The 24345-nt window shown below is 31.7% G+C and overlaps 3 protein-coding genes across 3 annotated transcripts; all 3 read right to left on the bottom strand.

Moving 5' to 3' along the window:
• Nucleotides 1-4830: 4830 nt before the first annotated feature.
• LOC130961585 (pectinesterase 2-like) lies at nt 4831-7263 on the bottom strand. The gene is made up of 2 exons (XM_057887542.1): nt 6250-7263; nt 4831-5681 (listed from the first exon to the last, which is right to left on the bottom strand). The coding sequence occupies exons 1-2, from the start codon at nt 7112-7114 to the stop codon at nt 4993-4995; spliced, it is 1554 nt and encodes a 517-aa protein (XP_057743525.1). The 5' UTR covers nt 7115-7263; the 3' UTR covers nt 4831-4992.
• A 12129-nt stretch (nt 7264-19392) lies between these two features.
• LOC130963667 (pectinesterase 2-like) lies at nt 19393-21075 on the bottom strand. Its single transcript, XM_057889769.1, has 2 exons — nt 20199-21075; nt 19393-20081 (listed from the first exon to the last, which is right to left on the bottom strand). The coding sequence occupies exons 1-2, from the start codon at nt 21073-21075 to the stop codon at nt 19393-19395; spliced, it is 1566 nt and encodes a 521-aa protein (XP_057745752.1).
• A 1186-nt stretch (nt 21076-22261) lies between these two features.
• Nucleotides 22262-24266, bottom strand: LOC130961638 (pectinesterase 2-like). The gene is made up of 2 exons (XM_057887608.1): nt 23298-24266; nt 22262-23162 (listed from the first exon to the last, which is right to left on the bottom strand). Exons 1-2 carry the CDS (start codon nt 24163-24165, stop codon nt 22474-22476), a joined length of 1557 nt encoding a protein of 518 aa, XP_057743591.1. The 5' UTR covers nt 24166-24266; the 3' UTR covers nt 22262-22473.
• Nucleotides 24267-24345: the final 79 nt, after the last annotated feature.

The following is a 24345-nucleotide window of genomic DNA, read 5'->3' on the forward strand; positions in this document are numbered from 1 at the left end:
ACTTGAGGATATCATACTCATGTACGATAATATATATTATGTATTATTTAAAACGTTTCAAAAACAAGGTTATTATTATCAAAGTTCTGAAAATTCAATCCACCAGTTCGATTGGATTAATTAGAAATCGATTCTTTGGTCAGTTCAATTGACTTCTAAAATTATTTTGTAAAAAATTGACCGAATTGACAGTTGATCAGTAAACCGAACCGTCCAAATTTTTTAAAAGTTTGGTTCGCAATCCTATCCTTAAAAATGGTGTTGTTTTATTGCAAAAAAAAAATCAACCGAAGCCTAACACGCAGCCTGCACCTTTCCTTGTTTTTTTCTCTCAAATGCAAAATTTTCTTTTGAAAAACTCTAACTCTATCAGAGGAAATTACCAAAGCAAAGCAGTCACCATTAGCCCCACCACTAATAGCGCTAGCGATGACAATTCAAAGGTTTGCTCTTCTCGTCGCGTCACCAGAAAGTTGGTTCAGAACTGCTATTGGCGTCTCTATCCCTGTTGTCGTCGCGTTGTCGTCTCTATCCTCGTCATGCAAAATATGAGCGTCCCTCTTCTACCGTTGTGGAATTACACAGGTTGGTTATGTTATTATGATCTTTTGATTATATTATTCTGATATTCAATTCTCTCTTCTTCTGCATGTTTTGCTTGAATTCTTCAGTAATTTAATTTAACTTTTTTTAATTGTTAATTATAATGATTTTAATTTTTAAATTGATGTATTATACTATTTTAGATTTTGAATTTTGGTTGTTGAACAAAATAGATTTTGATTGATATAATTGTAAAAAATAGTGATAGGTTCAATTTGATTAATTATGGAGAATGTGTATTTTTTGTTGGCTGGAGTTTTATTTTACTTATGTAATTTGTATTGTTGTTGGTGGTATTTTGTAGATGGAACAAATACAAAACGATATATGTTGTTATAGTAATTTCTGAAAAGAGCTAAAATAAGAAAAAATTAAAGAATAAAATAATTAATGACGAATATGTCTTCCGTTTGACTAAGCTCTTTTGGTGCATTGTTATAGTAATCACCCTTTTGTGCTTCAAATATTAAGAGTCTCATCTTGATTGTTTGTGTTTGTTAAAACATGTTAACGGGTGCGCTTCACATCACATTTTTGTATTTCTTATTGTATGAAATGAAAAAAGAGTGAAATCTAAAATGTCACTTAAAAAAATAGTAAATTCATTTATACAAGAAATTCTCTTTTTTTTTTAATCCAATTATTTGTTTGAGAATTTATTTTAAGTTATAAATTTTTTATGTTTAACATTGATTATAAATTTTTAATAATAAATTATAAATAATTTATTAAATTTAAATATTTAAAATAATATGTTAAATTTTTAATAATTTTATTATATATTTAATTAAACCAATTTAATTAATTTAACCTCAATTAAATTACTAAACTATTAAATCAATTACTCTATCAATTTATTGATTGGAACTTTAATTATTCCCGCATTTCATCAACATCTTAATTTCATCAACATCTTAATATAATACTGAATCACTTATTTTATAGAGTGTATTAGGAACACCTCACTGTACCTTATCCGTATTGATCCATTAAGTTTTATAATAGTTTGTTTACTTTGCTTAACTTGCTTACACATGGCTTCATTTGTAAACTCATTAAGTCACTATTACATTTCTGACTTTCGGATTTGGGATATATTGTGAATCACATCACAAACGGAATGTATTTTCTTTAATTATATTTTATGAAATGAATATTGTCAACAAGTTATAATGTCGGATAAATTATTATTAATAACGAGGATACTATCGATATACAATTTTAATTTGACAATACTTAAAAATTGTTGCTAGACTTAAATTTATAGGCTTTTATATTTTTGTAATATTTTATATTTTCTAATTAAAAAATATTATTTTAATTTTAATAACATATTTTAAATATTATTAAAATGATATAATCACCGAAATTACAATTATAATAATAAATACTATAGCATGTACCAAGATAATTATACAAGAAAACAGACATTTTAGCCACGGTTATAACCGTAACTAAAGTCCGAAAAACTGTTCCAAACAGAAAAGCTGTTTTTTTATTTAAATTTTGTTTTTACTATGATTTGTAACAATAATATTAGATAAATCTGCCATGCAAAATTCAAGCAGTCCTACTCTGAAAGAGCAGCTCTTTATTTATGATCAATTAATTCTTATATTACTTTTATGTTATGAGTAAGGTGAAAATTAAGGTGCAGTCGATTTCACGTAAAATTGATAACTGAGAACCGTTAGATGAAAATTTAGTCAAATCAGTCAAATTATCTAATAACTCTCAATTATTAACTTCACATAAAATTAACTGCATTTGAATTTTCACCTATAAATAAAGAGGTATGAAAATTACACAGACACAATAATAATTATTAAGATTTATATATAATATTCTTTTATATATTACATATCCATCATCATCTCCGTCATCTTTGATTTTATAGAGAAACTATATTGATGCGTACCAAATGTATGTACCTTCTTCATTGTGGTTGGTCATTGAAGACAAGACCTCGCATATATTCTAATTAACAGAAAGATTTTATAACATAATAAAATAAAAACAAAAACGAAAACAATGTGTAACTTAAAATACGTACAACTGTTTTCATATCTATACATAAAAGGGAAAAGATAGCAATAATTAAGGAGAAGAGAAACTATATCTTTTTTTGGAGTTGTTAAAATCATAACTATTGATGTTGTCTCCGTCTGTTAGCTTAGGTTTTTTAAAACAATAGTATCATGACATAGTTTACTTTTTTAGTAAAATCCTATATATACATATAGAATTATTAGAGATATAATAATTTATATTATTTTTTCTATTAGAGATATAATTATTAATGTTGTATTATCTTATCAGTTTAAATTTTTGGAATGAGTGATTTTATAATACTTTTCATCAGCTTAAACTTTTAGAAAAAGTGATGGGATCATGATATATATATATATATATATATATATATATATATATATATATATATATCACTTGTTTAGTAAAAGTTTAATTATTTTATTAGTTTCTATAATTTTATTAAATTTATAATTAGATTTTTATATTTTTTTATTTTTAATTGAGTTTTTATGCTACTTTTAATTTTGTAATTAAATTTTTTTCATGTCAAAAATATTAAAATTAATATAATATTTCTCTAAAAAAATATGTAGTCAAAGATCTAATTAGGTTCTTTATTATCGATATCTTCAATTCGTAAAAAAATATTCATTTAATTCCAATATGTTTTACACTAAAAAAAAATCTACTTACAAAATTAAAAGCTGTGTAAAAATTAAATTAAAACTGAAAAAAATGTAAAAATCTAATTACAAACTTAGTGAAATTATAGAGACTAACAAAATAATTATATATATATATATTAGTTTATTTTGACTGAATTTAGATCCCATAGAAATAATATAGATCTCTTAAGATTAAAAAAAATTACTTTAGAAAAATACATTCAATGCATTTATAGTTAGACTTAAACTTTGCACTAATAGTATTTTTTTTTTTATTTCCTACGGTATCCCTCAACCCGACAGGTCAAGGACTAATCCGTCGCGGTACTGAGCTCCATTTAAGGATTTGCCGCTGGCCAATGGGTTGCTGTATGCACAAGGCGGTTTCAAACCGCCGACACTTACTTAAGCAGACTAGTGAACTAACCACTAAACCAACCCAAATTGGTTCACTAATAATATTTTTAACTGGCAATTAAACTCAAATGGCTAAACTTTATTTTTTAGCTAAACCCTCATGTTTTCAGTTTAGGCTGCACGGCCTAAGGATCATGAGCAGTAGATTGGCCCGTATTTTATGGGCCTAAGGAAGCTAAGGTTGATGACTTTGGAGATTAGACCAAGTCAACGACCAAGACACATACATCGATAAGAGGAATAAATGTTTCATACATAACTAAAAATAATGTACATAAAAATACGAGAATGTATGTTTCATACACGAGTCATATATATATATATATATATATATATATATATATATATATATATATATATATTATTAAAATTAAAATTAAATAATTAATTTTTAATAATTACCAATTTAAAATTTAAAATAAATAAGAATTTGTAACAGTTATACGTAAACTCCAAAAATGGCTTCCTTTTCCACCATCTAATCTCTTCTTCTTTTATTGATCCCACGCCGCCACAAACAACAGCCGCCGTCGCCCATAATTCACGTCGACGTGTGCACTGCAAACGCTCAGCAGTATCGTCGCGTAATTTGCGTCGTTCCTGTAGTTTTATATCGTACCAATTGTGCAGCCCTTCTTCCACGTCGACAATTTTTTCCTCTCAATATCATTATTCGTGATGTACAGGAAACACACAAATGTATTATTTTTATACGTCTATCACGTCTCGTAAAACAGAGACACTCCCTTCGTACAGGTTACGTCTGTCGTACAACCCAAGATTGTCATGGCCGCCGAGAAAAATCAAATGTATCAATTTAAGCATGACTTTGCTTATTATTGGATAAAAAGTAATATGTTAAAGAGGTACTGTTTTTAACATTTTAAATTCGGGTCATAATTAAAGAGGAAAGGTTTTCCATGTTCAACAAAATAGAATCAATTTAGCCTAGCACACATATTTGAGTATTTGACCCTTCTTGTAAATGATAACCCAAAAAAAAAAAAAAGAAAGGAAGAATAAGCTAAGAAGAAGAAGAATCCATTATCCAATTTATATAATCTTCACATATTACAATTAACGAATATTTGTATCCTCAATGCAACACCAACAACAACAAATTAAATGAAAGTAACACCACAACAAAGCAAAACCTATTTATCTACCAATTGTACAATGTCAAACATTATTATTCCAACAAATTAAATTAAGAAAATAAAGGAAATGAAAGTAAATCAACAAATCAAGAAATGCATATATATACACATAACAATGCTTAGAGATTTGAGGTGAAAGGCACTTTGGTAGCTGGTAACCATGAGTTTCCAGCAATGAAATTCCCAACCGTAAATTTCGATGCTTCAGCAGCAGTCTTAATAACACGATAACCACGCCATTTAACCCGGTTTGAAGTCGATGAACCGGGTCCATTATTCATATACTCTCCATAATAAAGCGTGTTCAAAGCAAAGTTACCACTCCATTCCATCCAACCGGCCGGTTGAACCAACCCATCAAGAAAACTCTTCATAAACACGGTTCTTGAATACTCTTTCCATGGTCTTCCAAGATAAGTTCTCACTGAACTTTGAACCGGTTTCAAATCTGAAGCAGCTGTAACCCTACAATCGTGAATGGAAATGCCAGTGTTTTGGTTTGGATCGGTTCTTCCTTGTGCTGTGATTGTGTTTACTTTGTTTGGAGGGTTTCTTGCAAATATGTTACAGTTTTGGAACACAACAGCAGCGTTGCCAAATATAAAGTCAACGGTTCCATAAATGTTGCAATTCTTGTAGAATTGTCTCTCAGAATGAACATATAGTGTGTCTTGATAACCTTCAAAACTACATCTGTAAAAAACTGATAAATCTGATCCAGAACGCAGTGCAACAGCTTGATGATTTTTTGCACCAGCGGTGTTCCTGAATGTAATATCTTGAGCAATAAATCCATCTCCAACAACCGCTGCAAAATGATTTATTTTTAGTTAAATATGGATATCGAACTCTATCATTCGTAAGTTTAATTTTCTAATTTTTTCATAAATTGCAAAAAATAAATTTAAGTGCAGAAATATAGTAGTTTTATTCCACAAAAATGTATGGCATAACTAAGTGAAAACATGACGTATAAAATATAGTTTTTTTTAATTAGTCAAATTTAACTCAAATATTAATTAATCAAATATTATTTTTTATTAGTCAAATCATCACAATACTTTATAAGTAAAGTAATATTATTCTATTTTATCTGAGATATTCAATTTAGTAGGATTGGTGTCCTCGTATAATATTAGAGTTTTTATAATTTTTATTAATTTTTATTAATTAATTAAATAAAAAATTATAATATAAAATAAATAAAAAAACTCTAAGCAAAAAATTTATATAAACCTAAAAGATGTTCTTGTATGAAAAAAAAAATATATTAACTAGAGATATATAATTATTTATGTTTTTTTTTTCTAAACTTAAATTTTAGGAGAAGTAGTTTTATGATTAAGAAAAAAAATAAAAAAAAAATTAAAACTTACCAACTGTGGCTGAACGAAAGGTTGTAGTGCCACCTCCAACACTTTTGCTACCTGTGATTATGGTTTTTCCAATACCATCTCCGACCAACATTATATTCTTTGTCTTTATTTCAACTTGCTCATTGTATATCCCACCCTTCACATATATCACATACCTTCCATTGTTATTCTTTGGTGCAGCATTTATGGCAGCACTCACTGTGGTGTATTTTCCAGATCCATCTTTAGCCACCACTACATTAGCCCTAGAAGCCGGAGAAGATGCTTGCAACAATTTTCTATCACCGGGCTTGACCCATGTTGGGAATCCATCTTTGTAACTTGGTTCTTGATGAGATTCACCATTGTTGTTAAGAGCCAAAGTGTTGCTTAGCAACTTAGTAACATTGTTGGACATTAGAGTAAGGACATAGTCTTGAACACCAAGTTCATAGAAGCCAGCTTTGCATGTCTCAAGGTTTGTGAGAGCAGTGCTAAGCCATGTTTGAGCATCAACTTGGGAGCATTTGGTGTTAGGGTCTAGGGTTTTGTTGAGCTTTTGAATGGTTTGTTCATAGAGCTCTACACAATCATTCCATGCAACTCTTTCAAGTTGGTTGCGGCACTTTGATCCAAGTGAAAGAGTGTTTGCATGTCCTATGAGTGCTCTCTCTTGAGCAAGTTGCAATGAAAGCTTGAGAAAATCAGATTTTTGCTTAATGGGTTTGTGCAAGTGATTAGGGTTTTTGCTCAAGAGATACTCACATGGTTGAGGATTAGGTGTTTGGCCACACCAAAGTTTAAGATCATTATTTGAATATGAAGTAACAATGGAGGAAAGTAGGAAAGGAATCAAGAGTATTACAAGGGAATGAAAAGGTGACATGGTTATTAACAATATTGTTAGTATAGCTAGCCTTCAATACTTAACAATAATGCCCTTAATTAAACTCTTAATTAAGTGGAGTATAATTTGATGTACTTGAAAATTGAATGAAGAAGGGATGATGTATATAAGAGAAAATGGGTTTTGATAATTTGTGTTTTGATTGAAGAGAATTGGATGGTGTTACTTGTGTTTATGGGATGCCTCTATATAGAAGAACATATATGAAAGATTGTTTGAAATTGTGGGGAATGTAATCATGGGGAGCCACAAGCTTTGTACTTTTTCAATTCCCTTTTGTTTTTGCTTCTTTCTATCCGTATCTTTAATTAATAAACTGAGTTTACTTTCTAAACATTACAAATTAATTAAATAAGATATTATATATTATATAGATAAACTAATTAATTAAGTCTACATTTATTTTTTTTTAAAAATAAAATTTTCAATACATTCAAATTATACTCTTAAAAAGAAATGAAACAAACAAATTGTGTATTAGTTTTAGTGAAAATTCTCAAACAATATATCTATATGTAAGTTGGATGGTAGCAATATGGTTGATATGATTGGTGGAGTTATTTGACTTTCAATTTGCATGGAGCACATGTTGACCTTCAATTTTATTTAGTAAGCAGCCAACACACATTATTTGAAACGCGTCAATAATTATTCTCATTCTTTGTTTGTTATTGCGTGTGTTCTTTGTTGGAGGCTATAGCTAGCTAACTGTATTAGATTTTGCTTGTCAACTAGGATGACAATATAGCACATTGGTTACTTTGGAGTACATATTTCATTTAATTTAACTTGTTTGCCTAGGCTACAACATGAGAAAATAAAAAATAAAATATAATTAGGGACTTAGGGTAGAGTAGATACACTTTGTGGACGTACGCGATTAGTAACCTAGCTAGGAAATGCAGTGTTTTATTATATATTTATATATCAAATGATTAATTAATTCAGTATTTTTTTTTCATACTTAATTATCCAAGTAAGGAATTGTTTAGTAGGATTTTTTTTTTAAAAAAAGAGTAAAATTGAAGATAAAATTGCATGTTTTTTTATGTATTAAAAATGCAAAAATAAAAAAAATTCACAAACTAAACCGGTCTAAATGAGCCATATTTATATATAGTTGGTACTAATAACAATAAATTTCTATATTTAAGATAATATATTCAAACAGGACCCAATATAGGAATTGAAAGTTCGAATCTTAAACTATTTTTTGTTCGTTTTTCTTCTTGGTAGAAGGGAGGATATATAAAAAGGGATAAAAGTATACATAGATTGGAATACTTATTTGTAGAAATAAATTTGAGGTTGCATTTTGAACAAGTTATTGTTTATACAAACTTTTAACAGATATATTTTAAATAGAAAACCAATAAAAAATAATGCTACATGACTAACAAAATTTATTATTTTAGACTAATAATTGACCAACAAATTAAATGTATTATTTTTAAACGTAATATTTGTTAAAGATAGAAATATGCATATATATGTCTTTTCCTCTCAATTTGAATTTTAGGAAAAATGATATTATGACATGATCAGAATTTCTATCGAAATGTTCAAACTTCAATAATCGAAAGATTTAGAGTTCGATGATTTGTTATTCTCCAAGAGAAAAAAAAATAGTATATAACAAATAAAAAGAAAAAAATGCCTATGTAAAAAAATTTAAACAAATCCAAAAAAAAACTTACTTAAAAAAATATGTCACTACTAAAAAATTATTTTTAATAACTATTTATTTTATTTTTCACGGTAATAAAAATAGTCGCTAATATATTTACTAATAATTATATATTAGTTATTTTATGCTTTGTTGCTAAAAAATTTTAGCATTAATTATATAATTACAAATAAATACTTTTTTATTTGCCGTAAAAAATATATAATTATCATTATAACATATAATAATAACGATAAATATACCATGGTTACAAAAACATAAATTAAATAATACACATAATGTATGTATTGTCACTAAAAATATTTTTGTTGTAGTAGTATATTAAAAATAAATTATTTATGCGTATCTTTTTTTCAGTTTAAATTTTTAAAAAAATAATTTTAAAAAATAATATTTAAAAATATAAAATTAATTAAATTTTAAAATTATAAAAAATAATTTAAAATATTAACTAATATTAATAAAAAAATATTAGTCCAAACATTTTTCGAAAGTAAATATATTCGTATATGAATAATCTGTTAATTAAAGCAGAACAATCATGAATTTGGAAGAAGCATGGGATGACTTCCAACTGGCTGGAACGCATTACAGTTCTGCTGGACTGAGATTTTTGAAAAATTCAAATTACGATCTTTGACATATTATTGTAATAGAAACTTGTTAATTTGTTATTCCCTGGTTTTTCCGGACCTTTTGCTGAAAAAATGAAATAGAAGAGTTTAGTCTTAGCTAAACCACTTCTAAGTTATAACACCAACAATTCGCTACGTCTATACTCGTCTTAATAATTAAACACATATTCTCTTTATTTTATTAATTAAAAAATAATTTAAATATATAATTAATTAATAATAATTATATTTTTTTTCGAATATTGAAAATATTTATTGTAAGAAAAATATTTTTCTGACACTAACATCTCAAATTAAATTGCAGAATTTAGTAATTAGTTAGTTGCGGAATTAATGATATCATTTGAACATTTAAGTTTTGAAATATAGACTAATTAAGTATAACTTGACAAGAAACGGTGTTAATATGAATAATAATATTTTTGAGCTGAGATAATTTATTAAATTTCAGTTATGTTGTTGTGTCAACACTTAATTTATTTGTATTTTCTTCAGAAATAAACTTAATATAATAACATAACAAAAACTTCCAGTTATAAAATATAGGTATATAACTAAAACAACCAGCCTACCAATCATGAATTTTTCTTCTTTTCATTTTCCATCTCAATAATGTATAAAAAAGGGTAGGTACTAATAATTGGTTCTCTTTAGTTTTCTTATGTGTCTAAGAAAAACTTGTCCTTATCTGTGTCTATATATGTGTTGGTGAATTGAAGGATAAGGACGGGGACTCTTGACTATGTGAAATTCCGAAAGAGCCCTCTGATCGCTTCCATTCGTAATTCCTTACGTTACGTACGTACTTTAATTTGTAAGCATATTATATTAGTAAGTATGCATCAAATGTCAATTTTTCCATGATAGATCCCTTTGTTTACGTAAGTCAGTTAGTTAGTTCACAAAGGGACATTCAATATGGCATGATGTTTACATATTTATTTATCGTACTCCGTTATATATATCTATCTATTGTATTTTTTTTAATTTTGTTTTTAAATGCATATTTTGATATTTAAACAAAATTAAGAACAAAATTTAGATTTATAATTTTTTTTATTTGTCACTTTAGAATTTTATTGCCTATATCCCTCTCTCTCAAAAAATCTAAAAAAAAAATAGAGAAAGTACAAATAACAAAAAACATACGGATAACGATGGCTGGAACTTTTGACCATGAGATTTTGTAGTCCTCTCTTATAAAAATGACTTTCCGAGAAGTGAGAACTTCTTCAACGTGTGAAATTGACATACTATAAGTTATCATCGGCTAACTTTTTTAGCCATTAATCAAATTTTAGAGTAATATTTAATTATTAAATTTTATTTTATGATATTTTTAAAAATTTTTAAAGTGAGATAATTCACAAGAGTGTATTATATTTTTAATATTTAAGTGTATTATATTTTTAATATTTAAATATATAATATATAGAGATATCGTATAATTTAATGTTAAATATACAATATTTGAAGAGTATATTATATTATCAATATACAAAAAATATATTGTCCTAGTCCTAATAAATTTTTAAAAAATACTATAAAATATAACAATTGAATGTTAAACCAAAATTTAATCAATTTCCGAATGATACATGGTTTTACCCATAAAAGTGCAATAAAATTATTGGCTCTGGTAGGTAGATAACAAAAAATTTAAATAACGTGAATAATTGGCTGATTTTTTGGCCTACTAAAAAAATTTTTATTTCAATTAGATAACAAAAAATTCTTTTACTTTACTTTTTTTAATTTTTAATCATTCATCGCTGCTGCCTCTCCTAAAAACTTTATCATTGTCATTGTTGCCCAATCAGTCTTTTACTGGATTTGCAACAAGAATAACCATCCTTTTTGTATGTAAAATGAACATCCATTTTTTGTATATAAAATAAAATATAATAATAAATTTACAACTGTTAGAATATATTAGAATCAATTAGCATTCATTATAATTATTTAATATATCTGAATATTAATTATAGGATATTACATCTTTATTATTTCAATTCTCTTAGCATCTATAAATAATCTTCTATATTTATCATTCTGTACAACTTGAATACACACAAATTCTTTCTCTATTGCTCTCTCTCTTACCTTTCTAACATGGTATCAGAACCATGGTATTGTAACACCCTACTACGCAAAGTTTTATGCTTAAGTCGTAGAATAGAGATAGTGTGGTGTTACGAACCTCTACTCAGCAAAATAAATACATAATAGAGAAGGGAATAATATACTAAGAGTCTTAGAACGAAACACGTAAGCAAAAATCGCAAAATGAAAAGCGCAACGCTCAACGGAACGGATTACTTGCGTGCTAAGAATAATGTAACACCCTTACTATCAAAAGTCACGCTTCCGGCTGTGCCACTCTGATAGCAAGAAGTATTACGACTACTTTACATACTAAATACTAAAATAGGAGCCTGTGACTCGCCACTGTATCGCTGATTTCTTTGAAAACCGGAATTAACACTTTATCTTAAGAAAAATACAAACAAGCATAGATTCATATACAAGACTCCTTACATAATAACTCATAATATAGCATATATATAAAACATACAATTCATATCTCTCTTACAAACTTGTAATAACAAAGACGAGGAAAGAAAATAATATAATAATTAATACAACAACTTATAAACCAAACACAGTATAACTCTTCTTCATCCGGTTCCCGAAAAGGTAAAGTTGTAGGGGGGTGAGAACCTAACCACACGGTCTCACCACAGAGTTTCAAAGTTGTCATAAGAAGATATTTAATAAGAAAACTGTTTTCAAGCTCAGTGATTATCAATGCCTTATGAATCTTTTAAAAACCAATAGAAAATCGTTCAAAACCTTTTCAAAGAAACAATGTTTAATCTTTCAGAAATCCGAAACCTTTCATTTCTTATAAGAAAATCTCAATCAGAAGCTAACCACACAATCAAACAACACAATCATTAATTCAGCACCAAACTTCATTCTCAAATGTAGCACGCCAGAACAAACACAGACAAGACAGACAAGAAAAGCACAAGTAGGTAGCAGTTACAGCAAATAGTTCAAGTAGCAGTTAAGAACAGTTTAGCAATTAGGCAAACCAAAACAAATTCAAACCAAGCAAAGCATACAGATGCATATGATGCATGCTTGTCCTATGGCTGGTGAGGCTCATCTGTCGGTTATCCAGCCAACCCGACAAGTCTGAATTGTCCTTAGACTGTCTCTCGACGTGCATCCCTAAGAGTCTATGCATAGCTTTTTCTCAAATAATCAAATATTGCTCAATGGGTGTAACATTTTTGGGAATTTATATAGTTTTCGGTCACACTTACGTCGTAGGGTCAACAAAGTATCGAGTTTTCAACCTGATACACGTGGTGGCAAGCCACGACACTTAATCCAGGGAACCTCGTATCTCAGATATTTCAAATTCATAAGTCAAATGAATAATTCAAATATCATATTTCATCATTCTCAATCCATATCTCAACATTCTCATCATTCTCTTCATCATCATCATTTATCAATCCAGATCTCATTTCTAAATTCATTCAAAAACCATATTTCAAATAAAATCCTCATCATCCTTCTTTCCATTCTATTCACTAACAATTCCAATTCAAAATATAATTCTTTCTTTGATAAATAAGTCAATCTTAAAACATATAATGTTTAGAAACAAATTTTTTTAATTAATTACTTCAAATAAAACTTCCATTTTTTTATAAAATTTCGGCAGCATCTCCTCTAAAACTCAGACACTGCCACCCTTTTTCGGGTCCCATCCAAATATTCCTCAAACCTTTTCTCAACCATTTCCAAATCTCAAACATTTTCAGAGTTGAACCAGTTCCAATATCAAATTGTTTTCAAATCAAACCAATTCCCATAATAAAACTCTTCAAACCAGCTCAAATACTAAATCATCTATAAAATTAGACCAACTCAAAGTCAAACCGCACCCAGAATCAAATTATTTTCATATCTCAAATTATTCCCAAAATCGATTCATTTATATTACCAACTAAATTCCAAAATCGAGAAAATTTACTTTTTATAATAATCAAGTAAATAACATTTCAAACCGATTTCTTAACAACAACCATATACCATTCACGCAACCAAACAATCAATTATTCAGTTTAACAAACCATCACATCCACAAGACAAATATAATCACAGAAGTATATCTTTTTGCATCAATATCTATTTATCACAACTCTGTGATGTAAATTAGATCTTAAGAAAAATCCCTACCTCAATTATTCGCAATCCGCATAATTAAACGCATTGAATCCCTTTTTTCCCGTCTCATTACAGCGGCAACCACAACCGCAGTTCCAAACCACTTTTGCAGCAACCATAGTTACTCTAATCGCGATAAGAAATAACCGAAACTCAATCAAATAGCAAATAACATTGCAAAATCCTCAATAAACTATAACGAATTGCTAATAGCGAAAGTTCCAAAACAAGAAAAACTCACCGAATCAAGAGGGAAATAAAAGTTAGAGTTGTTGCAAACCCAACGGCCCTCAACGGCAAGAACGGGACCTCACAGAAATAATGGAAATTGAAGGTGATGTAGAATAGCTATGGTGGTTAATCTAATCAGCACCGAGGGTGGCGTTCGTAATTCCAGCAACAGTGACCATGGTTATAGCGAAATAGAGAATTCAAACTCAATGGAATCAAAAACAAAAATGAATCCAATGGAACTGGAAATAGAGACCGCTTACGATGAAAGAACTAAGCAGCAGTAATAGGAGAGGCAGCCCCCTTCTCTCCAGTCCGTGATTCCGGCAACTAGAGGCACGACGGTCATTTCCCAGTGACAATCGACGACGGTGGCTGAAGCTTCTTCGACGGTGACTAAAACCAACTTGTAGAGACAATAAGATTTTTGGAATCTCAAACGAAGGTAAACCAAACTCAAAACCCTTACCAATGGTGAATCTTAGTGGCGGCAGCGGAGTTTTTCGGCGGCAGAGGCGCAGCGGTGGCTGAGCACGGGTCTCCTTTCTCTCTCATCTGCTCCCGAACTCTCTGTCTCTCTTTCCCTCTTCGCGAGCGGTGATGGCGCGAGCTGGGGGTGACAGCGAAAACGGCGGCAACGGGACTGGAAGCTCTTGCAACGCAATGGCCGCGAGCCCAGTCACGGCATCATCCCTTCCTCTTCTCCCCGTCGCTCCCCTTCTCCTCCTCTTGTGCGTGGCGATGACATGGCTGCGACGGCACTGAGCGCGGCGCGGCAGAGAGCGGGACACAGTCCTAAGTAGCGCGGCAGTAGTGCGGCGGTGGCTCCTCTCCGACGCTCTCTTCCTTCCTCTCTGAATTTCCCCTTCCCCATTTCCCTTTTTCTTTCCTTCGTTTCTTTCTTTCTTTCTTTTTTTGAAGGGATGGAGCTAAGCTTGAGTTAGGGAGTGGCGGTGGTTAGGTTAGATGAGTGACGGTGGTTAGGTTAAATTAAGGAGGTTATAGTTTAATTTGATTAAAATTAGGGTTTTATTTGGGAATTTAGTGTTAGGATAAAATTCATATGAGTAATATAACAATTTTATAAAACTAAGAGTAATAGGATAATTGAAAACATGTTTTAATCCAACACTAATATTTATTAAAAATACTATTTAATTATAAATTTACAAATTATTCTCAAATAAATAATTCTAATTCGATAACTATAGATAATATAATTAATTTTCTTTATTCATAAAAATTAAAGTATTAATTTCTAAATCACAATTATTTAAATCAAATCATATAAATTCTTATTATTTTACGATTTCTAAACTTTATAATTTAAATATAAAAATTATCCAATAATTGTAAAATTAGATAAAAATTTTAATTTAATTATCAAAAATTGATTTAGTTAGCTTTAATAAAATAATCTCCGAAATTAAAATATTTAATAAATAAATAAATTGAAATTAGTTCACAATAAGATTTTTCAAAAATTCTGAGTCTTACAAAGAAACCTAATAGGAATATGGTAAGGATAAGAGAAGAATAAAGGAAAGTCAAAGAAACAGCATAACTAGCCCCTGACTCAACCTACGAAACTAAGGCTGGCCGGAGGATATATATATATATATATATATATATATATATATAAACATACATAAGTATTCCCAAAATACATCAAAATACCAAGGTAAACTCCTATCTCTCCCTCAACCTCTAAGAGGAATAGCATACATAAGTTACTTGGAGAGTAAGCTAAATACATACATACATATATACAAACAGAAAACCAAAATACGCTCAATGACTACTTCGCTTCCCAGGATCCAAATGCCTAGCGAGGAGCCTCTCGACCTGCATCTGAAAGATAACAATACAATATGGAATGAGAATCGGAGGTTCTCAACATGGTAAAAGTGCCACGCGTATAATAAATACGGTCCTGAGAATGCCATAGGCAATCCTAGAACTCCGTTATTCAGTTATCCAACTTAAGTACTAAACAAAAGCCATAAACAGGGGTAGGTATTTTAAGTTTACCTAACTTGCTCAAGTTCAATCCTAACCTAACACCAAACCATTTCCCCATTTCCTTCATTTTCTCCATCCCTCCATCACTCATAATGCAACAGAAACAAGCAACCAAACAAGTTCACGCACAAGTAATGAGCAGATAGTACAAATAGCAAGTATAACAGATAGCAGGTGATATATATCAATTAGGCATACCCAGAAAATGCATAGCAATCAATACAAACAAATGCATATTATGCATGCCTGTCCTATGGCTGATGGGGCCCATCTGCCGGTTATTCAGCCAACCCGATAAGTCCGAAAACCTTAGACTGTCCCCTGTCGCGCATCCCCAAGAGTCTATGCATAGAGTTCACATTCAATCATCATATAATCACTCAGTGGGGGCTATCCATATCTGGGAATTTATACGTGTCCGGTCACCCTTACGACGTAGGGTCAACAGAGTGTCGAGATTCAACCTGGAACACATGGTGGCAAGCCACGGTTCTTACCCAGGAAAACTCGTATCTCATATACCATCATTAACATTTCATAATTAATCATTACTTACTCATCATGTCATTGCACCTTAATACATAACTCATCATATCCCGGAGCAAGTGGGGCGAAACCACAATTCTTACGTCTACCCGGGGAGCCTCTATACTAATCAACCTGGAGCAAGTGGGGCGAAACCACAACTCTTGCGTTTATCCAGGAGGTACGTTCTCATATGCTCAGAAGAAACAAAGAAGGGGATCCTAACCTCCCACCATCTTGATGGGGGCAATTTTACAATACCAGGAGGAACAGAGAAGGGATCCTCACCTTCCGTCATCTCCTGGGGTCGCACTTTCAAGAAAGAGTGCTCAGGTGCGATATTTATTCCTTTCATTATCCACCTGTATTCTCACACCTAAATTACCATCTTTTCGACTTTACTTCACCTCCAAGTTATCCTATTTTCCTAGCTTCTTTTGTCTACTGGACTTAACACTATACCTTAAGTCTAAAAGGAAGAAAATGGAGGTTTAGAAGTGAAAAATTAGTTTAAAAACAATCAAACCTGATTTTGCATCAGGCAGCATCCATGCGTACGCGTAGGCCACGCGCACGCGTGGAGCGTATATCAAGTCACGGGTACGCGTGAGTCATGCGTACGCGTGAATATGTGCACACGCGTACGCATGCCTCTCGTGCATGCGTCGCCAAAATTCTACGCCACGCGTACGCGTGGATGGCGCGTCTTTAAAAAAATGGGCAGAATGCCCAGAAGCATTCTGCAGCCAACTTTGCCACCCTGCAACACAGCTTTATACACATAACTTGTAACGTCTATAACTTTCTCTACAAAATTCCGTTTTTCACAAAATTAATATCAATTAAAAGCCCTTAAAACCATCTTTTACTTAAAACAAACCACAATTCAATCCAAAATTTGAGGAGAATATTATGGACGTCCAAAGTTCATCAAAATTTGGTTTTAACCACTTTCAACAAAACCTCATTTTCACCAACTTAAGTTTCTTACCATTTAAACCTACATTGTAATGTCATATCCACTCAATTTATTAACAACCATTGCCAATATAAACTTTAATCAACTTAACCAACCTTGATCATCAATGATTACTCACTCTTACCTCATACATCAACAACCCTTCATTGTTCATATCAAAATTTCACCTATACCAACTTTCATCATATATTTATCAACCTCCCATCAACATATACCAATTTAAATACCCTTAATAAAATCAACCCTTCATACACATTAATCCATCAACTTAACATAATAACTATTTATTAACAATTACCAATCATAATTCATCAATATCAATATTAACACAACTCATTATAAGCAAGTCCAACAACATGAAATTAATAACCTCATCATCCCAATTTATGTTCATCAACATTTACACCAAAACAACACAAAGCTACTCATTAAATACCATTAACAAATTCAACTTATCCTATGGTTCTTCTAACCTAAATTTTCGCAACACCATAAATATTAAACGTGCGAAACTTAAACCATACCTTGGCCGATCACTTAATTCACCAAGGCAGCCTCACAACGCACAATTACAGCCCTTCCAAGCTCAATCAAACAGTCCCAAAACAAGCCTTTGTCACCAACAAACCTCCAAGTAATCCCAATTCAATTCCAATGCATAAACACCTACTTAACCTACACCTAATACATATATACATGTTCCAATTCAGTTTTCTATTACCAAAACAATATTGAGCTAGGGTTAGGGTGTTCTTACCATACTCATATGCTCAATAGCTTGAGCCCACAAGTTCCGGAAGCTAACTTGAACCTAGAACACAAAAATTGGGCAAGATTCACCATACAGCATTCAACCATTCAACAATATTGCAAAACAGAGTAAGTTTCCACTTTTTAACATAACAAAACAGAGGAACAAATTAACAATTACAAAGTAACAAATTAAAACAGAGTAACAAATTAACAATTACAAAGCAGCAAAAGTGCAAAACACTAAAACAACAATAAATTGAACAAAAATTGTGTAACGGGTAAACTAAAAATCTCTTCATGTTTCTGTATCAAACTATCAACTGAGGAAAAAAAACTCCTAGGGTGAAGAACATTGAAGACCGAAGAGGATCGAAGAGGCGAAGAACGAAGAACGCAGACCCAAGACCCAAGATGAATTGAAGAATTAATATTATGGAACAAAAATTGAAGAGGAAGTTTAGAGAAGATGAAGACGACGAGTCACTCACCTGGGTTCGAGAGGCCAGCAAAGACGATAGAGGGCTACTGGGCTGGGAACCAGGCGATGATGGAGGACTACTGGTGTTGAGGACCAGGCGACGACGGTGGCGCTGACGACCTGAGAACCGCAGCGACGACGAATGGAGGGCTACTGGGCTGGAAATGCTTCGGACTTCAGAGTGCTAGGGTTCACCGTGAGACTTAGATGAATGAATGGGGTCAGGGGAAGAAGGGTGGTTTTCACGACAGTGTCGGGTCGGGTAATCGGGTTTTATTTTTTAAAACAATTAAAAATGGCGTCGTTTTGAGGAACCGGTCGGTCACCAATCCGACCCAATCGGCCGGTTTTTTTGACGAATTCACCAGTTTTTTTTAGCGGTTTTTTCACAAACGATTATTGAAAAAGGACCAGACCGCTTGCATTGCCGGTTCACAAGTAAATTGGTCGAACCGACCGGTTCGGTCCGATTTTCAGAACCTTGGATAGGAGTGATGATTATGTTAAGTAGTTGAGCCAGCTACCATGATTGTGCTCATCAATACAAACTAATGAAGAATAAAATCAATCCAATAATGAAATGAATTGTGTTTCCGAAAGTATTTGCTTGTACAAAGTAAAACTTTAAAATGATCTTAAACCAAAGATAAAAAGGAAAGAAAAAAACAAACAAATCAAGAGAGATAAATGATGAAAAAATATCTAGAGACCAGCGGTGAAAGGCACACCGGTGGTTGGTAGCCATGAGTTGCCAGCAATGAAGTTTGAAACGGTGAAGTTTGAAGCTTCAGCAGCATTGGTTATGACATGATAACCTCCCCATTTAACTCTGTTTGCGGTTGAAGATCCAGGACCTGTGTTCATGTATTCTCCATAATACAAAGTACTTAATGCAAAGTCACCATTCCATTCCAACCAACCTGCTTGAACAATCAAGCTATCAAAATAACTCTTCATGAAAACTGTTCTTGAATATTTTTGCCATGGCCTTCCAAGATATGCCTTCATAGAGCTTTGAACTGCTTTCAAATCTGGTGCAACTGTAACCACACAATTGACAAAGGAAAATCCAGTGTTTTGTTTTGCATCAAGTCTTCCTTGTGCAGTGATTGTGTTCGTTGTTTCTGGATACTTTCTTACAAATATGTTGCAATTTTGAAACACCACAATAGCATTACCAAAGATAAAGTCAACCGTGCCATAAATGTCACATTCTCTGTAAAATTGTCTGTCAGATAAAGTTAATAATGTATCTTGATAACCTTCAAAACTGCATCGATAAAAAACCGATAAGTCAGATCCAGAACGCAATGCAACAGCTTGCTGATTTGCTGCACCTGCAGTGTTTCTAAATGTGATTCCTTGAGCAATACATCCTTCTCCCATAATACCTATAAATAAAGTTATTATCACGTGAAAATGATAGCTGAGAATTAACGATTTGATACGTTTTACTAATTATCCTCTAATAAATTTTAACGGCTATTCACAAAGATGTTTTTACTTACCAACAGTGGATGAATTAAAGGTTGTGCTCCCTCCCCCAACACTTTGGCTGCCGGTGATTACGGTTTTTCCGATACCATCTCCGATCAACATTATATTATTTGCCTCTATTTCAACTTGCTCGTTGTAAATCCCGGCCTTCACATATATCACATACCTTCCACTGTTATAATTTGGTGCTGCGTTTATGGCTGCCATAACTGTTGTGTATTTTCCAGATCCGTCTTTGGCCACCACCACATTGGCTTGATATGCTGGAGAAGATGCTTGTAGCAATTTTTTATCACCTGGCTTGACCCATGTTGGGAATCCATCTTTGTAACTTGGCTCTTCATGAGATTCACCCTTGTTATTAAGAGCCAAAAGGTTGCTTAGCAACTTAGTAAGATTATTGTGGGAGATTAGAGGAAGAAGAGAGTCTTGAACACCAAGTTCATAGAAACCAGCTTTGCATGTTTCAAGGTTTGTGAGAGCAGTGCTAAGCCATGTTTGAGCATCAACTTTGGAGCACTTGGTGTTAGGATCTAGGATTTTGTTGAGCTTATGAATGGTTTGTTGATAGAGCTTAACACAATCATTCCATGCAACTCTTTCAAGTTGGTTGTGGCACTTTGAGTGAAGTGAAAGAGTGTTTGCATGGCCTATGAGTGCTCTCTCTTGAGCAAGTTGCAATGAAAGCTTGAGAAAATCTCCTTTGTGCTTAATGGGTTTGTGAAAATGATTAGGGTTGTTGGTCAAGAAATACTCACATGGTTGAGGGTTTGGGGTTTGGCTACACCAATGTTTAACATCATTTGAAGAATAACCATTAGCAAAAGTTGATAGAAAGAAGAGAACAATGAGAAAATTGGAGAATAATAAACCCATTATTGCTGCCATTGTACTTAATTTTCTCAATGTTCTCTAAGAAATCACAATGCCGGTTGATGGAAATGTAATGAGTATTTTAGGATGATGTGTTTAGATCTTGTTTTTTTGAACGTTGTGTTTTATGTCCTAAACTTAGCTTCTTTTTTTATAGAGCTAGCAAGGATCACCATAAGAGATATTGGTTTTTGGGAGTTGGAACAAACAATGAAGCATGCAATTTACATAAATTTATTTTCAGAAATATAATTATTCAAATTAAATTAAATTATATCAAGTCAAATCATATCATATTACATTTGGTATAAAAATAAGTTAATGTTATTACTATGATCTTTAATAAATTATGAGTTAAAAATATTTTTCTTGATCCCAAAAAATATTTTTCAAAAAAAATTTTTTACATAAAAAAACGTATTAAAAATATAATTATTTATATATTTTTTATCAGTTTAAATTTCTTAAAAAAATAATTTTATGATAAAGATTTAAGTTAAATAAAATATTATATAAATAAAAAATCACAGTTATTTAAATTAAACACACTCAAATCACATCATATCATATCCAGTATAAAAATAAGTTAATATTTTTCCTATGATCTTTTATAAGTTAAATAAGTCAAAAATACTTTTACAGATAAAGCATATGAATTATGTTAGATCTTTTAATGTCAACTAAGGTAATCTCTCTTTTTCTCACTTGAATAATATTTCTTTTAGGGATTGATTACTGGGATGCCAAAGTCTTGTTTGGATAAATTTTATTTTTGTATTTTTAATTATTATTATTATTATTTTCTTGGTATGTATCTGAGATGACGCTGATAATGATTGTTTGAAGAACAACACTTTGATGATCAAGTTACTTATGATCGATCATTTTACATCAAATGATGGCATATGTAGATTTTTATTGAAATAAGCAGTGACTAAGAACTTTTTCTTGAAAGGCCAGGAGTGATTGTGCTCTAACTTAGTATATAAACATTAAACATATAGTTTCTGAACATGTGTATGTTATTGTCTCATCTATACAAACTAATGAAGAATAAAATCAACTACAGTAATGAAATGTATTGTATTTCCTAAAGTACAAATTAAAACTTTAAAATGATCTTAAGAAAAGGGGAAAAAAACAGAAACCAACTATATATTAATTGAAAAATATTATTACGATTCAATCTCAAAAGCTCCATAGAAAGTTCATAAAATTTTACACAAGGAATTACTTGTGTGTATACTCTAAGCAAATTCTATAACAAATAATGAAAACAATTACAATGAAATGAAAGTATTTCCTAATTATTTGCTTGTACAACATTTAGAAATCAATGTGTATTAACCAAAAAAAATAAAAAACAAAAAAATAATCAAATAATGAGAGATATATAAGAAATAGAAAAATATTTTAAAGACCAGCCGTGAAAGGAACACGGGTGGATGGTAGCCATGAGTTGCCAGCAATGAAGTTTGCAACGCTGAATTTTGAAGCTTCAGCAGCATTGGTTATGACATGATAACCTCCCCATTTAACTCTGTTTGCTGTTGAAGATCCAAGTCCTGTGTTCATGTACTCTCCATAATACAATGTGGTTAATGCGAAGTTACCATTCCATTCCAACCAACCTGCTGGATCAATCAAGCTATCAAGAGAACTCTTCATGAACACAGTTCTTGAGTATTCCTTCCAAGGCCTTCCAAGATATGTCTTCACAGAGCTTTGAACTACTTTCAAATCTGATGCAGCTGTAACCACACAATTGAGAATTGAAATGCCGGTGTTTTGGTTTGGATCAGTTCTGCCATGTGCAGTGATGGTGTTGATTTTGTTTGGAGGGTTTCTTGCATATATGTTACAGTTTTGGAAGACAACAGCAGCGTTACCAAAGATAAAGTCAACAGTGCCATAAATGTCACATTCTCTATAGAATTGTCTGTCAGAGTAAGCATATAATGTGTCCTGATAACCTTCGAAACTGCATTGGTAGAAAACTGATAAGTCAGATCCAGAACGCAATGCAACAGCTTGATGATTTGCTGCACCTGCTGTGTTCCTAAATGTCATGCCTTGAGCAATGAATCCATCTCCAGTTACAGCTGTCAAAATTAAAAGAAAAATAACTCACAAAGTTTAGTATTATTCATCGTTATTGATAAATTTATTTCTCTTATTTATTGCTCAAAGCAAAGGAAAGAAAACAAAGATGATTGGAGTGATTTTCTTCTACTTACCAACGGTGGCGGAACGGAAGGTTGTGGTGCCTCCTCCCACACTTTGGCTGCCGGTGATTATGGTTTTGCCAATACCATCTCCCACCAACATTATATTATTTGCCTTTATCTCTACTTGCTCATTGTAAATCCCAGCCTTCACATATATCACATACCTTCCACTGTTACTCTTTGGTGCTCCGTTTATGGCTGCCATAACTGTTGTGTATTTTCCGGATCCGTCTTTGGCCACCACTACATTAGCTTGAGATGCCGGAGAAGATGCTTGCAACAACTTTCTATCACCAGGCTTGACCCATGTTGGGAATCCATTTTTGTAACTTGGCTCTTCATGAGATTCACCATTGTTGTTAAGAGCCAAAGTGTTACTTAGCAACTTAGTAACATTGTTGGACATTAGAGGAAGGACATAGTCTTGAACACCAAGTTCATAGAAACCAGTTTTGCATGTCTCAAGGTTTGTGAGAGCAGTGCTAAGCCATGTTTGAGCATCAACTTGGGAGCACTTGGTGTTAGGGTCTAGAGTTTTGTTGAGTTTATGAATGGTTTGTTGATAGAGGTCAACACAATCATTCCACGCAACTCTTTCAAGTTGGTTGCGGCACTTTGAGCCAAGTGAAAGAGTGTTTGCATGGCCTATGAGTGCTCTCTCTTGGGCAAGTTGCAATGAAAGCTTGAGAAAATCAGATTTATGGTTGATGGGTTTGTTTTGGTGATTAGGGTTATTGCTCAAGAAATACTCACATGGTTGAGGATTTGGGGTTTGGCTACACCAATGTTTAATATCATTTGAAGAATATCCATGAACAAAGGTTTGAAGAAGAAGGGATAATGATACAAGTGTTATTACTAAGCGAATAGCTTCCATAATAATAAGGATGTTTTTCTTTGAAAATTGGATATGATGACGATTTGAGAAGAATGGCTTAAGACTTTTTGAGTAATGCAATAAGTTTTGAATTGGTTTAGAATTCGATGATGGAGTTTGTTGTCGTAATTTTGGTAGATATATATAGAGGATATGGAAGAAGTGGTTGTTAGCGTTATT

The sequence above is a fragment of the Arachis stenosperma genome, chromosome 2 (assembly GCF_014773155.1).
Source record: "Arachis stenosperma cultivar V10309 chromosome 2, arast.V10309.gnm1.PFL2, whole genome shotgun sequence".
In the NCBI taxonomy this organism is placed as follows: domain Eukaryota; kingdom Viridiplantae; phylum Streptophyta; class Magnoliopsida; order Fabales; family Fabaceae; genus Arachis; species Arachis stenosperma.